The 15,705-nt window shown below is 40.1% G+C and overlaps 1 protein-coding gene across 2 annotated transcripts in view; it reads right to left on the reverse strand.

Moving 5' to 3' along the window:
* The window catches only part of ror2 (receptor tyrosine kinase-like orphan receptor 2), a 59,473-nt gene that overhangs the window by 14,374 nt on the left and 29,394 nt on the right, over positions 1–15,705 (reverse strand). The window contains exons 1-2 of one of the 2 annotated variants that reach the window (XM_019894640.1): positions 1,996–2,571; positions 615–686 (exon numbers count right to left, since the gene is read on the reverse strand). In XM_019894640.1, the coding sequence (XP_019750199.1) occupies positions 615–686; positions 1,996–2,200 (277 nt within the window). In that variant the 5' untranslated portion in view covers positions 2,201–2,571. Of the gene's footprint in view, positions 1–614; positions 687–1,995; positions 2,572–15,705 lie in introns of those variants that run through there. The other variant, XM_019894642.1, reaches the window with a different exon arrangement.

Raw genomic sequence — 15,705 nt, forward strand, 5'->3', positions numbered from 1 at the left:
GAAATCAGTCAACTCTTTGTTTGTTGTTTGTTCAATTATTGACCAAGTGAGTGTAAACAGGGTAAAGAAAAAAAATATATTATTGCAAAATCTCAACGTTATTTATTACACACAACAAGTACACATTCCGGTCCAGATGTGAGCAAGGCTCATGGAAGTTCACACACATGATTTGCTTTCGCGGGCCACATAAAATGACATGGCGGGCTGGATATGGCCCCCGGGCCTTGAGTTTGACACCTGTGGTTTAAGGTGTTGGTTGCTAACAGCCAAAATAGTGGACTTGTGGAGTGCTTAAATCCGACTGGATTTATAATTTTGACTGGGAGAAAGGTGACAACAAACATCAACATCTGACCTCAGCTACCCAGTTCATCTTGCGTGATATGTTACTTATTGATTACAATTATCAAGTCGTCTCTCCTTGTAATGCTAAAGGAGGTCAGCTCACAATTAGGCCTGGCAGAGAGATGACAGCTAATCTTTGACCGAACTGCAACTTGCGCCACTTGGGTCAGATGAACTCACAAAGATCGTTGCTATGCTGGAGTAATTTGACCATTGTCCTCAGATGGTATGAATGAAAGGCAAAAAGAGTAGAATGCACATTTTACCTTCAAGCGTCGGTGCAGCTCCACTCTGAGCTTCAGCCATAACCTCTGCATCCATTGAGAGCCGGGGGTCACCTGCACAAATAGTCAGAGACACACACTAGTGTGAGCTGGTGATTTAAAAAGAAAAAAAAAAAATCCATTCTATGATAGCGCTTTGACTGATTGTTTTGTTGTTAACATGTGACTTTGGTCATTTTTGTGAATATAGAGATCGTGAACATAGTGGCTATACTCATAGACACAGCAATGACATAATAGAATTTGAACCTTTATTTTAACTGACCTGGATTGAACAGATCTTGGATTTAACTGACAGAAAATACGGCTGTGTCCAGTCCACTCAAAAGGCGCGATTAACAGAAAGGATCTGGTACACATATTTGCGGGTTGTGCCGCTGTTGTCACAGATAAACTGTACAACTTGAGGAGGCTAACAGACAGGGCGGCCATGTTGGCAGGGGCAATGTTCTCATCAAAGGCAAATCATGGACACACGTGGCGGCCATGTTAGCATGGGAAACAGTCCCAAGCTGCGGACATACAGTATATAATAACCCGGATTAGCCGTAACGAAAAGTGAATCTACTGGCAGCCATCTTGCGTTGCCACTAGCTCAGCGTTCCTCACTCGAATACATAGATTTCACCACAGTGTTTTCACATTATTTTTGTCTCTACGGCGAAATGCCACAGTGTGTGGCATACGGTTGTACCAATAAGTATGGGAGAAGGTCTACATGCACATTTCATCGGTAAGAATGTGATTATGAATTTTCTCTCATAAGGTATATTTCTGAGTGCTACTCAAGGAGTCGTCTGCATCATGATGTCAGAAACATGAACAATAAAATGAAAGCAAAGCCCATCAAGATAATAAAAAAATCACTGTGAAATGTAAACCCAACCTCTGTAAGTCACGATACTGAGATAATATACTCTGAATGGTTGATGCAAATGGAGACGTTCATTCTTTGCAAGGCGAACAACCATACACACCCACATTCCCACCGTCAAGGAGTGGGAACCGATCCCATGTTGCCCGCACACAAGTGAGGCGAGTGTACCACTACACTATCAGCGACTTGATCAACACCACGGAATCGATACACCCACTGCTGGTGATTAATCCATAGAGTAACCTGCCTCTTGCCCAAAGTCATCTGAGATGGGCTCCAGCTCACCTGGGACCCTCAACAAAATAAGAAATAGAAAATGGATGGATGGAGGGTGGTATGTTTCCAGTGACAGACAGGTTTAGCATACGGATTCTCAACCACCAGGCCATGGACTGGTACCAGTTCACAGACACACTGAATGAACATTTTTTTTTTTTTTTTAATGAGACAGGGCTCAAGAAAGTCAGTGCTTGCCAAACTGCCCACCACAGGCTCCATGGAAGGACGGCTGGGTCAGCTGAGACGTCTCGGTCTCTTCCCCACGCTCTCCTTGGCAGCAGAGGCGAAGCCACAGGCAAACCCGCAGGCTGAAACACTTGCGCTCAGCTGGTCGGTGGGGGCTGTCCGATTGATTGAGTTTGAAAGAAGTTTTGTTACATAAATCCGCCTGTGCCTCTGTCAAAACGTTCATCTCTGTCACGTGATGCAAGGAAAAAGTCACACCACAAGCTTGCAAAAATGAGTGAATAGCAAAAGTATTTGGAGAGCTTCTCACAAAAGGGAAACAGGGCAAATAATAACGTGACAAATAAGCCTACAACTTTCAAGAAGAAAGCTTTATTTCAGACACAATATTACTACTTGACTTGCACACGCTAAACCTAATCTGTGTAATATGTTGCAAACAGCCTCCAAATGAGGCATTAAATCCCAAACCACCCGCATGAAGACAAGCCTTTTTTTTTTAATTACTTCATGATGGGACCAGTACGTTAAATAGAAACAAGTGCAGGAATCCCACTAATTATAGCATCTGAGCCATTGTCGAGCAACTTTTTGGTGCTCACAAAATGGCGACAATGCTCAGATTGCAGAAATCTGTTCAACTCGGATGACTCGTCAATTTGTGCCAGCTGAACTCATATTGATAATGTCATGAATTATTCTTTCTATGTTCTGCTGGCATACACTTTATCTTAAAGTTACAGTGGAGTGTTAAGACACAGAATAAGTATTTCTGGATGTTCAAAGTATTTTTGATGAACGCCAGTCGATCTAAATGTTGTTGACAAAGTGATTAATTGTTGATTTTTTTGTGACAGTGAAGTGTGAAGACACAGTGTCAATACTAGGGATCTAACAATAACGGCGATACTGTGATATTAAAATGTTCATGATACTGTATCATCGTGACTTTTCGCCCGCTTCAGCCCAACACAGTATTGTAAATGACATATTTGACCAGGATATGTTGCACTAATAGGAATACATGACAATAAAATGCCTGGGCAAGTCTATTTCTTTGTCACCACTGTTATGTACAAAAACACAATTGTGTGTTTAAAAAAAAAAAAAAAAAAAAAAAAAAAAAGAAAAATCAATATTAGAAGCTTTTTTTTCCTCCAATGTTGTGAGCTTTTTTTTTTTTTTAAATCGCCAACCTCCCCAAATATCGTGATAATATCGCATTGTGATGTTTGGATATCGTCACATCCCGAGTAAGTACAGTGAATATATTTCTGAGAAAAGCTGATGTGGACAGTGAGTAATTGTTGTTTGTAATATGTAATATTTATATTGTTTCTGTTATGCCCTATTTTTGTATTCTTTTCTGTTGTATTTTCAGCTATGATTTTCTGTAATACTTTTGTATTCCTGTCAATATTTTTGCTGTTCATAATATTGTATATTTTTGTCTGATTTAGTATTTGTTTAGCATATAGATATATATTTTTTTCTAATACTTCTGCAATTTCCACTAAATTGTATTTTTGGTGTAATATACTTCAAATATTTTCAATTATTTGCCTAGTATTTAACTTTTTCAAATATTTGTGTATTTTTTTTCAAACATGTTTATATTCTTTTCCCCTAGATCTTTAATTGTAATAATTACGGTAATACATTTTTGCTTTGGCATCCATTAGATTGTGAAAGTGTACCAGAAAGTTTTTCGCATTACATCCAGTTTCACCTTGCCTTGAATGTGTCCAGTTACAAAGAAAAAAATATATATGTTGTCCGATATTGTGTGTTCAAAGCCAAACGGTTGTAAATGCTGCAATAATGGATGGATGGATGGATGGATGGAAGGTGTTGATTGTTGAATTTTTTTCCTAAATTCAGCCTCAATCAAAATAGTGTACGTGTAAGAAATTACTATTTACGTTAACTTGCTACAAGTAGCAGTAAGCTAGCAAATTGCATTTCATATTCACACCAATTAATGCAAACTAAATATGTTGACCTCACTGATTCATCATGCTTACTAACAACAACAATAATGTTCGTACAATATACATTCAAGATAAAATAAACACAGCGGTCTCTGCGATACAAACGCTTGAGTTAAAGTGTCTTCAAGATGTCCTCCAGCTCAGCCGCACCGTTTCCAATGACACTCACAGGATCTGATTGTTTTGGATAGACGTCAGTTTCTCTGAACCTGATTGCATGTGTCAAAACAGTCAACAACTGTGATTGATTACTTGTGTCCAAAGTTTTGGAAAACAGTGATTAGACCTCTCGGATCTTTTTTCCACGGCTACATATGAGCTCGGCTGTTGCATTCCAACAACCTGCTGCCTCTGCCATGAAAGGGCCCTTTGAGAACTAAGAGGCCAAGACACGAGTCCATCTATTGGGGTTTTTACGGAGGGCCTTCTGGCACACTTCAACACTTTCCTTCTCTAGTTTAAACAGTTGGTGTGTGTGTGTATATATCTCCTGCTGCCACGAAAACCTCAAAAGATTTGTTTCTGCCGGACATTCTTAACCCAGCTACAGTGTGTTAACTCTTTTTTTTTTTGTTTGTTTTTTTTTAAACCAGGAATTGAATTGATGATAGAAAAGACTATTCCCCTCTGCTTTTTTTCTCTTTGTCTTCAGGACATAACTATTCATTTCTTTGCATACGAGAATACACAGCATAGACTCAGAATTAAGATGAAGATTGTTGAGGATCTGGTCAAATAACATAAGTATAAATTTCACAAACAATGCTCAGGCGCGCCAGTCCCATCATTCTAAGCAGTTGTTTCTGTTACTATGAAAAAAAAAGACTGACATTACTTCTTTTGACAGGTTTGCGTGATCTAAAACTGCACAGATTTAATGTTACCTAATTAACACCGAATATGGCAAATCTATAGAAGAGTGGTCTCAATTTTACCTTGTGTTTTGTTTATCATTCACTAGAAAAAAAAAGTAGGATATTTATGTATACACACACACACACACACACACACACACACATATATATATATACACACATATATATGTGATTTTAACTGACTTACCAGGTTTGTCGACCTTTCTAATGTAGTCGGACAAAAAACTGCAAAACAACAGCAAGTCACATAGAGCAACATATACAGTACTGTACTCCATGTATATTATTTAAAAAAAAAAAAAAAACCTAAATATTTTTTTATTTTTTTTTTTAGAATATGTTTGAAAAAATCCGCAATGCTCTGAAGCCGCGATAAATGAACCGCGAAATAGCGAGGAATCACTGTATAAATATATTTACATACATATACAGAAATATAGTTTGAGATTTTATTTAGTTTTGGTGTTTATTAATTCAGTTGGGGAAAGTGCTTCATTTTCAGTTTCAGTTTTTATTAGTCTTAGTATTAGTTTTTTTTTTTTTTTTTTTGATATCGAGAGGATTTGTTAGGTTTAAAGGCCACTAAAGGCGCTTTTACATGAGCCTTGCTCCACACCAAAACGGCCTCACTTGGCACCCGATGTTCACTTCTTCATTAGACTTTTTGGGGCAGAGCGATTCATTACATCCGATTTTCTGAACCATCTTCGAGCTGATTCTAAAGCGCCAGCCATCTGGGACCGAACTGGGCCATGGTATGACTGTCATCGGAATGGGCAACAGCGATGCAACAAAGAACGCCGCTAAAGTCACAAAAAATAGTATATACATTAAAAATACAGTAATAGTGTTTGACAACAACGCTGAACCATATTTACAATTTCTATATGCTAATGGATGCATTTCCGATAATTAATGGTAAAATGTATGCTTCTCATTCACTTGAATGGGAGGTCTCCAACAGCCGAGCAGAAGCTCACTGTTCCTACGCCCCGACCGATCAAGGCCCCGGTCTTAGGGATGGAGACCTACAGTCTTCAGGCGCCACTATGTGAGGACGACGAGCGGTTGACTCAGAGAGATGCTGACAAATGAATGAGAGTGAATTCTCCATTCTGAACGATTGAGCGCCAGCAGTGAGATTTGCATCCTGCTCACGAAATCTGTATCACTATCGCACGATTTCATCCGTGGTACATATGAAATTGTAAATATGGTTCAATATTGTTGTGAAACACAAAATATGTGTGCTTATGTATACACTGTATTTGTGTTGACAGCGGGTGGCTGTCTTCAACTCTGAAATTTTTTTTTTGATTACATGTGGGAGCTTCTGTGCATTTCGTGGGCTACACTTTGCGATGTTGACACATCATGCAACGGGAATTCATATTTTGAATCCCACCCCCACCCTGTCGCGCGCCCGTTGTAATGGAAAAGCAAAGGAGTGTGGTGTGGTGCCGGGCATAGCTGTGGGGCTGTTTGGGGGCGAATGGAAAAGCGCCTGCCCTAAGTATTGTGTGATAAACTAAAGCAAGGTGCAATCCTCAAATGACTGTTTGACCTTCCTTCTTCTATACAGATGTACAGCAATACCGAAATGCATTTTAAAGAACCCCGTAAGCTAATATATATATTTAACTGACAAAGACAAAAATGATTTTTTCGTTGTATAAATTTAAAATCTAGTTTCGGTTAGGCATTAGAATCGCTGCTCTAAAAAAACTATTTTGATGAAAATCATAATTTGTATTAACTTCATTTGACCAACTGCTTTAACTGCATTTTAATGATAATAGCTTTTGATTTGTTGGCCCTCAAGCGATTGGTGTGATCAACCTGTACACATAACAGCTGTATTATTGTCAACAAAAGCTGACATTATCTCCCATGTCTTCATCAAATTCCGGTAAAGAAGGTCCTTTTGAGTTCTCCAGTTGAGACCAAATTGACCCTCTCTTTGTCTTTCACTGAGCTTAGAGTCTCAAGTTTTCTATCATGGGGTTTATGCAGTGCCTCTCAGTAACCCCTTTAAAGGCTGGTCTTAGGAGCTCCAACAAGCTTTTGGGTGCCACTGAACAAGGGACAAATGCTTTTATTTAAAAATTGGTGATTGCATCCACCAGTCAATTATTCCTCCTTTGTGTATGATACACCTGTATTGCATACTATAGAATCGGTTTAATTAACAACAGTCACGAGGGAAAAAAATTGCTCCCATTCACACTAACAAAACCGAGCAGTCTTATTTCTGGTTGTTCAGTGTGTGACAGATATAACATGCAAAGAAAATTTAAAATGTGGGCTTTAGAATATGCAACCTCCACACAGGAAGGCCGGGGCCCGGAATCGAATCCACGACCTGTGCACTGTGAGGCGGATATGCTAACCACTACCCAGAGTGCCACCCTTGATATGCCCTCCACACAGGAAGGCCGGGGCCCGGAATCGAACCCACGACCTGTACACTGTGAGGCGGACATGCTAACCACTACCCAGAGTGCCACCCTTGATATGTCAAGCATATTTCTATACATTTCAATTTGTGGCCGAAAACTCAGGACGATATGGTGAAGGAAGAATGCACTAGTAACAGAGTGGCATGTACAATTTTCCCCTGTCCCACTGAAGGGCGAAGGTTTACAAAGGTGACGAATGTTCACGCCAGGGGTCATTCAAGGTCACAAACGTTCGCCAACCGTTCTCCAGATGTTTGTCAGACGGAAGCCATTAAAACTGTTGATGAACGTCTGGCGAATGTTTGGCAAACATTTGCGACCTTGAACCAAGCCCTACGATCCTTGACGTGAATGTGCATTTGCTACCTACACAAACACTCGCAAACGTTCGCCCCGCAGCGGGATAGGAGATTGTCCTATGTTCACATTGTTTTTTAAATTCCCTTTTTGTTTTGTGCTATGCAGTCTGTCATTTCCTTTCTGTATCACAATGAATTGTTTTTTTTTTTTTTCAACAAATTACAGAGCAAAATGTAATAGTGAAATGGAAATCTTGCACAGTCTCTGGAAATCAATCTTAGACGTACACAAAAGTGGAGCTTTCATTTTAGAATAAATATCATCAAAACTGAAGTGGCCGTTTATCCCAGAACATGGCTCCGCAGTTGTATCGACAACGCAATGTGACTCTCTCATTCGTACACAATGACACAAAGACTTGCCGTTCTGATGAACCCTCATGACCTGCCTGCCTATTTGATCCCCCGCACCTTTGGACCACTTGCCACCCCACCCCAAGACCAGTCATATAGAGACATTCAAATAAACCATTTGAACGCTAACCTACCTACTCTTATTTTTTGCACTTCTTTTCGCCTGTAAGAAATTTGTGACTCTTTAAAAGCAGCGAACGGCACCTGTTGCCGGTCTTAATGCACGTAACATGATGAAAACAGATTGAAAAGAAAATTTGTTCAAATGGAACCAAGATAAAACCGTGTTCATTGAATCAATTATTTTAGGCTGAAAAGACTTGGAGTATCTGTCCTCATAAGAGGAGCAGTAATGCCAGCTAGAGCGCATCAAGGAAAATTCTGTGGGGAGGACATGTGCTTTTTGGTTGATTATTTATGCGGCTTTTTTAAAGGTTTTTTTGGGGTGGGGGGTGGGCTTGCACTGCCAGTTCATTGAACTTTTGTTGTCGTTTATTTCCACTTAATCCAGGGAAAAAATAGCTTAAAAGGCTTTGATGGGAGAAAAAAACCCCTATAAAAACTGATGAATATGAGACATAAAATCTTATAATATTATGACAGATGGAAAAGGAGTTAAGCTGCAATACATTTCCCTTTGATTTAGCTTCACGATATGTTACGCACTCGTGTTCAAGACAAACTTTCACAGAGAGTCAAACGTATTACCAAAGTATTTGTACAATTCCAGCTGTGCTTTTTGGGAACGACGCTGGGTTTCAGTGGGGTTTTTTTAATTCTAAAATTGAAGCTCTTTGTCTTGCAGCACATGTAAATTACTTCAGTCATGGCTTTTTTTTTTTTTTTTTTTAACAGTAAGCAGTCACTGACATTTGGAAATTAGTGAGACAGAGGCATCACCATAACGCTGACTAGGGCTCCATTGTATTCCCATTTTAAAAAGGCGAGCACCAGCAACATTATTATAAAATCATTTTGCAATTTATTTTTTATTTTTATTTGGATTTATTTATTTCTTTTTGCCATCATTTTAGTTTTTGTCTCAACTGTCTGTACTACTATCAGTTAGGAATTAAAGTGTTTTAGTGAAGGTCTTCATACAATAGTGCCCAAAGTGATGAAGAAATATTACGACTGAAGGTAAATATTCACTTATTGATTGAAAAAGAGTGGTGACGTATTTGAATGATCGTGGGGCCAGGTCATGTAATTCGGACTGAAGGCCAGCAGATGAAAAGTGTGAGGAAACAACACCGCCAACATCCACAAAATGCCAGGCTAATTTTGTGGAGAACTCCTTTATTCCATTATAATGAGCGAACTATCAGGAAAAGGGCCTAACATGATAATTTTGAGGAAATACAAAATGATTAGTCCAACAAATTCAAGATTGCAATGGAAAAAGATGGTATTTTGTACTTGTATGGGTTCTTTGTGTTTCAAGAAATCACTTCTACTTTCCAAGTCCACCTCCTGTGTGAAAGACATCTCTGTGTCTGTGTGCAATTATGACCCCCACCATAAAACTTAAGGGCCAGTGTATCTGATGACCTCAAGGTGAAAAGAATCTTAACTGCCTTGAGGCCACATACCATGGGTACACTTTAAACCAGGCCTTCAAAATCTTTCTGTTCAGTTTAGTATTGTAATGAACGGTCCAATTTACGGCTATTTAGTCGCGCGATGCCGAGGCAACGTTTGACAAACAACGGGAGCGACACGGGGAGGGTTTTCAGGCCTTGCTTGCAAATGTTTAAAAAAATCATTTGTATAGCAGTCTACATTTTATGTTGACAATAATTACAGCAAAATTGTAGTTAGCTTTCGTCTTTGTCAATTAATATCATGCATGAACTTTCAGCGTTCATTTTAAATGCATTTATATTTTTATGGCCGTCTGGAAAAAGCAAGGTCGAACAGTCGTGATCAAATTGTTCATTTTACTGTATTGCACAATATTTTGTGACCTTTTTTTTTGTTTATCTTGCACTCAACAAATACTCCATATCGATTAAAAACAACACTAAAGCTAATAAAAACTAAACAAAATCGAAGCATTTTAGGATAAAAACTAGTAGGAGGCCCCGTTGTCATCTGGTTAGCATGTCGGCCTCACAGTACAGAGGTGCAGGGTTCAATTCCTGTTCTGGCCTCCCTGTGTGGAGTTTGTATGTTCTCCCGTGCCTGTGTGGGTTTTTTCCGGGTATTCCGGTTTCCTCCCACATTCTAAAAGATGCAAGGTAGGCTAATGGAATGCTCTAAATTGTCCCAAGATGTGAGTGTGAGCACAGGTGGTTGTTCGTCTACGTGTGCCCTGCGATTGGCTGGCTACCTGTTCAGGGTGTACTCCGCCTACTGCCTGCAGACATCTGGGATAGGCTCCCCGCGACCCTTGTGAGGATGAGCGGATCAGAAAATGGAAGGATGGATAAAAACGAGTAAAATCTATCAACCCCTTTATAAAAATTCATCAAAACTGACTGGAAATAAACGACAACAAAAGTCAAACCTAAATAAAAAGTACAATGAAAAATCCCAAATTATAATAACTGCCCCTGACTCACCTCATCCCATCACAAATCTCGCAGCGGCCATGTTAAATTTGTAACTGACAGTCAACGGAAATGGATGAATAAGACGGTGGCACTCATGTTTGCTGTGGCTGCTTTGGCTCAGGATAGAACTATACACACAAGCACATCAAAATGAGTGGAATCTATAAAAACAGCTTAGCGGAACATTGCTAAACCTACGAGCCCCAGCTCGTGTTTTCACTGTGTAGAAACAGCGGTTTGGGGTCAATAAACACCGAAGCCCAAACCGTTCTATGTAACCACGGCCTATGAAGCAGCCCCGCCATATATCATCAACCTGATGCTGTGCTCATCTGATCCTGACCTGCTCTCCATTCCAAATAACGAACTCTGGATGTTTGGTGACAGAGACTTCAACGTTGCAGCCCTACACATCTGGAACACTCTCTCTCTCTCTGTCTGTCTCTCTCTCTCTATATACAGGGTGTTCCAAAAATCTTGGGCACATTTTGACATTGAATATCTCGGAAACTATTAAGGATATAAAAACGCATCTGGTAAATTCAGAAAGCTTGTAATATCAATTTTTACATGGAATGTTCAAAGATGTTCAATGTGAGCACCATTGGTCACACGACAACATCAAGCGGATAGTCAAATTCTTGCCAAACACATCCCAGCATTGCATTGTCAATGGTTGCAACAGTTTCTGTGATTCGTGCCTTCAGCTCATCCACGTCTCTTGGAATAGGGGGCACATAGAAATATCCTTTCACAAATCCCCACAAAAAGAAATCGCATGGTTTGAGATCTGGAGATCCCAACTGGCTCTTCTGATCGATTGACGAGGGCTCCGCTGGAAAGCAGTTCAAACTTGTTCAATCACACCTTCTGAAGTTGAGGGGCGTCCCGTTCTTTTATCTGGGCATAAGCACCCATCCGTTATGAATTTACCATGCCATCTTACCATGGACTTCCTCTCTGGTGGATCCTTTGCGAATTTTCTGCGAAATGCACGTTGAACAACAGTCCATGATTCAGTTTTTGCAAATTCAAGCACACAAAACGCCTTTTCTGTTTGAGTGAACGCCATTAATGGGTCTGAATTTTTTTTTTTTTAAATCAATAGCCTTGCAAAAAACTTAATGTAATTAGCTTTAAAATGGCACAACTTTTATCTTACTACTGTTCATAGTTAAGGGGATATGGGGACTTCAAATCTGCCCAAGACTTTTGGAACACCCTGTATATTGGGTGGCCCCGTGGTCCAGTGGTTAGTGCGTCGGTCTCACAGTGCGGTCTCGGTGTAGGGTTCGATCCCAGCTTCCTGTGTGGAGTTCTCATGTTCTCCCCGGGCCTGCGTGGGTTTTCTCCGGGTACTCCGGTTTCCTCCCGCATTCCAAAAACATGCAAGGCAGGCTGATTGAACACTTTAAATTGTCCCTAGGTGTGAGTGTGAGAACGGATGGTTGTTCGCCTCTGTGTGCCCTGCGATTGGATGGCAACCAGTTCAGGGTGTGCCCCACCTACTGCCCAGAGACAGCTGGGATAGGCCCCAGCACCCTTGTGAGGATAAAGCGGATCGGAAAATGGATGGATCAATATCTATATAGTCGGCTACATAGCATAATTGCCTAGGTCATTTTTTTGGCCAAATTGTGATATTTGCATAACTTTGCACTCTTTTTACTATTGCATCATCTTTTTACGATCAGAACACTTATTAAAATCCAAAACAAGTCTCCCCCACTGTTTTTGTTAACATTTCAAAATTTAAATTTCAAACACTGTTGAACAAAATGGCGATGTTGCCAATTATTAAATTAAATTATCAACACGCACAGAGGTTTTCCCACACGGCAAAAAATTCACTTCCAGGGTTTTAAGTCAATGAGACACAGCCACCTGTTGAAAAGTCATAAATTGTAATAAATTAGTAAATTCTTCACTCACATGTTTATTCTCCTCTTTTATTGAGGCTGCTCATTCTCTTGGAATAAATGTTGAAATTGTAATCCTCTTGATAGTAATGTCATGCACGACAGCAATTCGAAACCCTTCTTGATTCTTTGAATAGTCCAACTATCAATGTCAACAAAAAATCTTCTGTAAAACTCCACATGGAAATTTTCTGGATGTTTACGGACACTTTGGAACAAATAAACCGCAGTTACTGCGTTACAAATGTTGAGCAAATAAACCCCAAAAAAGAACAAAAAGGTCAGCTGCAATTCTGTCCACACACTTAGAGGCTTCAAAGCCAAGGTCCATTAAGACATGATTCTTATGAAGTTCCTCTTGGAGACAAATGGTGGCCAGATGGGACACTTTTCTCTCACAGGCTCCATCGCTTCTTATCATCTAGACACAAACACTCATGTTAAAGCCATCTTTCTGACATACCGTCTGTATCATGGCACTTTCTTGCTCGTCAGATGGTTTCACTTGCAAAGACTGGAATTTCCCCTTTACTGCTCTGATGCTATCTTCCCATTCTGCGAGTTTTAATCTACAGGCAGCTTACACAAGGGTAACTCCATCTCCATGACTGAGTTAAAACAACAATACCCATCCCGTAAAAAGCGGCCACTTCCCTTTAAATATTTGGCCATTTGGAGGCTCAAAGACAAGACAATAAATGAGACGGGGGGAGGGTTGGGATGAGCCGGGACATTTGCATTTTATTGTCTTCCTGATAAGGCTCGACATACCAAAACTAAGCTGGGCTGTGACGGATGCATAGTCTTGTGCTGCAGCGCCACTCATATATATCTTGGTCATTCTCTTCAGTTTCGCTCAAAGGTACTGTGCAACCTGTTCACGTGATAGTCAGATGTGAATCAGCAAGAAAAAGCCCAAGTTTCACCCCCAACATTTCTTTCTTTCCTCTCCTATTATAGAGCTATGATTAATTCCGCAACTGCAACTTTACAAGGGAGAGGGTATTAGTGTGACGAGCCGGCTGTTAACATATTTTCCTTTTCACAGACTCATCACGTGCACTTACAGACTATGACAGAATGATTCACCTTTATAAATCCAAGGGCCACACAACACTGAACTATGCTTTCAGTACGATACCCTCCCCCCCCCCATGGTTAAGTAGGCCTGCAATTGGAGCTGATAGTCAAATGCTTTGACCCACTTTGCGAAACAAAAGGTCACAAAACATTTGTCCAAACAAATATTGTTCACTCTTTGTGGTTCATTTTCCAACATCGTTAAAATGTGGTGAACTAGTTTTGTGCTGGACTCAGACTCAAACCAATACGAGTAGGTTCTGATGTGTTCTGTTATTCTGTATCTGTATGTGTATCTTTTTTAGGTTATTTACATGCTATTTATTGATGTTACCTTTAGAACGCCGCACCTTTCATGAATGGCCTATTTTAAAACGGATTTCATATATATAGGGCGCACTGCAGTATAAGGCACATAGAATAGAAGCTACAATCATGGCTGCGGTTATGTTATGTATCCACTAGATGGTGCTACGCTAAAGGAATACAATACAATACAATATAATACAGCAGCTTTATTTATTTAGAGCCTTCACAACCGCCATAACAACTGGTTACAAACACGGACTTGAAACATATAAATACAAATGGCATTACAAAACAATAAATGAAAGACAAAGCTTATGAGGATCATTGATTCAACAAAAAGGCACACAAACCTCGTGGGCTCACATCCACAAGGGGCTAAATGTCCTGAGAAGTCTTGCTTGCCTCCTTCCTTCATTTAGTCAGTAGTTAACTCTTCTTTTGGTACTATCTTGGTTTCATTATGGCTGCGCTGAGCTCACAAAGTACTTGTCTGTTTGTGTGTGTGTGTTGGCGAATGCACATGTGAATTAGTGTCGGGTCGAAACCCTTTTAGGTAACAATTGGTTCCTGCTGATAATCACCACTAGATGGCATCGGCACACGAACAGGGAAACAACTCAATTGGAAGACTTTGACACCATATATAAGGTGCATTGGATTATAGGGCGCACTGTGGACTTTTGAGAAAATTGAATGCTTTTAGATGCGCCTTATAGTGCGGAAAATACGGTATATTTAACTGAATACACTACACAGACAAGATATTTAATGTTCAAACTGATAAACCTTATTGTTTTACGTAACATTTTTTGGCATTCCAAAAAAAGGGGGACAGGCGGCAAAAAAGACTGAAAAAGTTGATGAATGCTCATCAAACACCTCTTGGAACACCCTACAGGTGAACAGGCTAACTGGGAACAGGTGGGTGACATGATTGGGTATAAAAGGAGATTCCCTGTCATTTGCAAGCAAAGACGGGGCGAAGTTCACCTCTTTATGAACAACTGTGTGATATAATGGTTGCACACTTTGAAGAGAACGTCACTCAACGTATTACAAGGAATTTAGGGATTTCATTATATTCGGTCTATAATATCATCAAAATGTTCGGAGAATCTGGAGAAATCACTGCATGGAAGAGGCAAGGCTGAAAATCAACATTGAACGGCAGTGACCTTCGATCCCTTCGGCGGCACTGCATCAAAAACCGACATCGATGTCAAAACCATGAATGTCCCGCTCCAGTCCTCAAGGGCTGCTGTCCTGCCTGTTTTCTATCTCTCACTGCTACAACACACCTGATTCAAATGCCAGCTCTGAAGCAGCATGAGATCGATCCTGATTATTTGAATCAGTTGTGTTGCAGCCAGGAGAGTTGAAAAACTGGCGCTTCACACTTGGCGCTTCACCCACAACTGCAATTTAAAAGATGCAAAGCAAAAGCCATTTTTGAATAACAGCTAGAAAGGTCGCCGCCTTCTCTGGGCTCCGGTTTATCTAAGATGGACTGATATAAAGTAGAAAAGTGTGCTCTAGTCTGACAAGTCCACATTCCAAATTTTGGGGGGGAAATTGTAGACGTTGTGTCCTCCGGGTCATTTGGACTCTTATGGACACACATAAATTAAAAAAAACATGTATGATGTAAATAGAATGAAATATAAACTATGCCACGATTCAATTGTCTGTATTGTAATATTTGTTGCCTGAATTTGGATCACTTTGTTCCGAACAGTCATTTCACTTCATTTCGTAGATCAATTTCTCTTGGCTACACAGCTTCAAGTCCTGGATGTGGATGTTCGATTTTTATTTTGGGGGGGTGGGGGG

Source organism: Hippocampus comes, unplaced genomic scaffold, assembly GCF_001891065.2.
Source record: "Hippocampus comes isolate QL1 unplaced genomic scaffold, H_comes_QL1_v1.1 scaffold123, whole genome shotgun sequence".
NCBI lineage: Eukaryota > Metazoa > Chordata > Actinopteri > Syngnathiformes > Syngnathidae > Hippocampus > Hippocampus comes.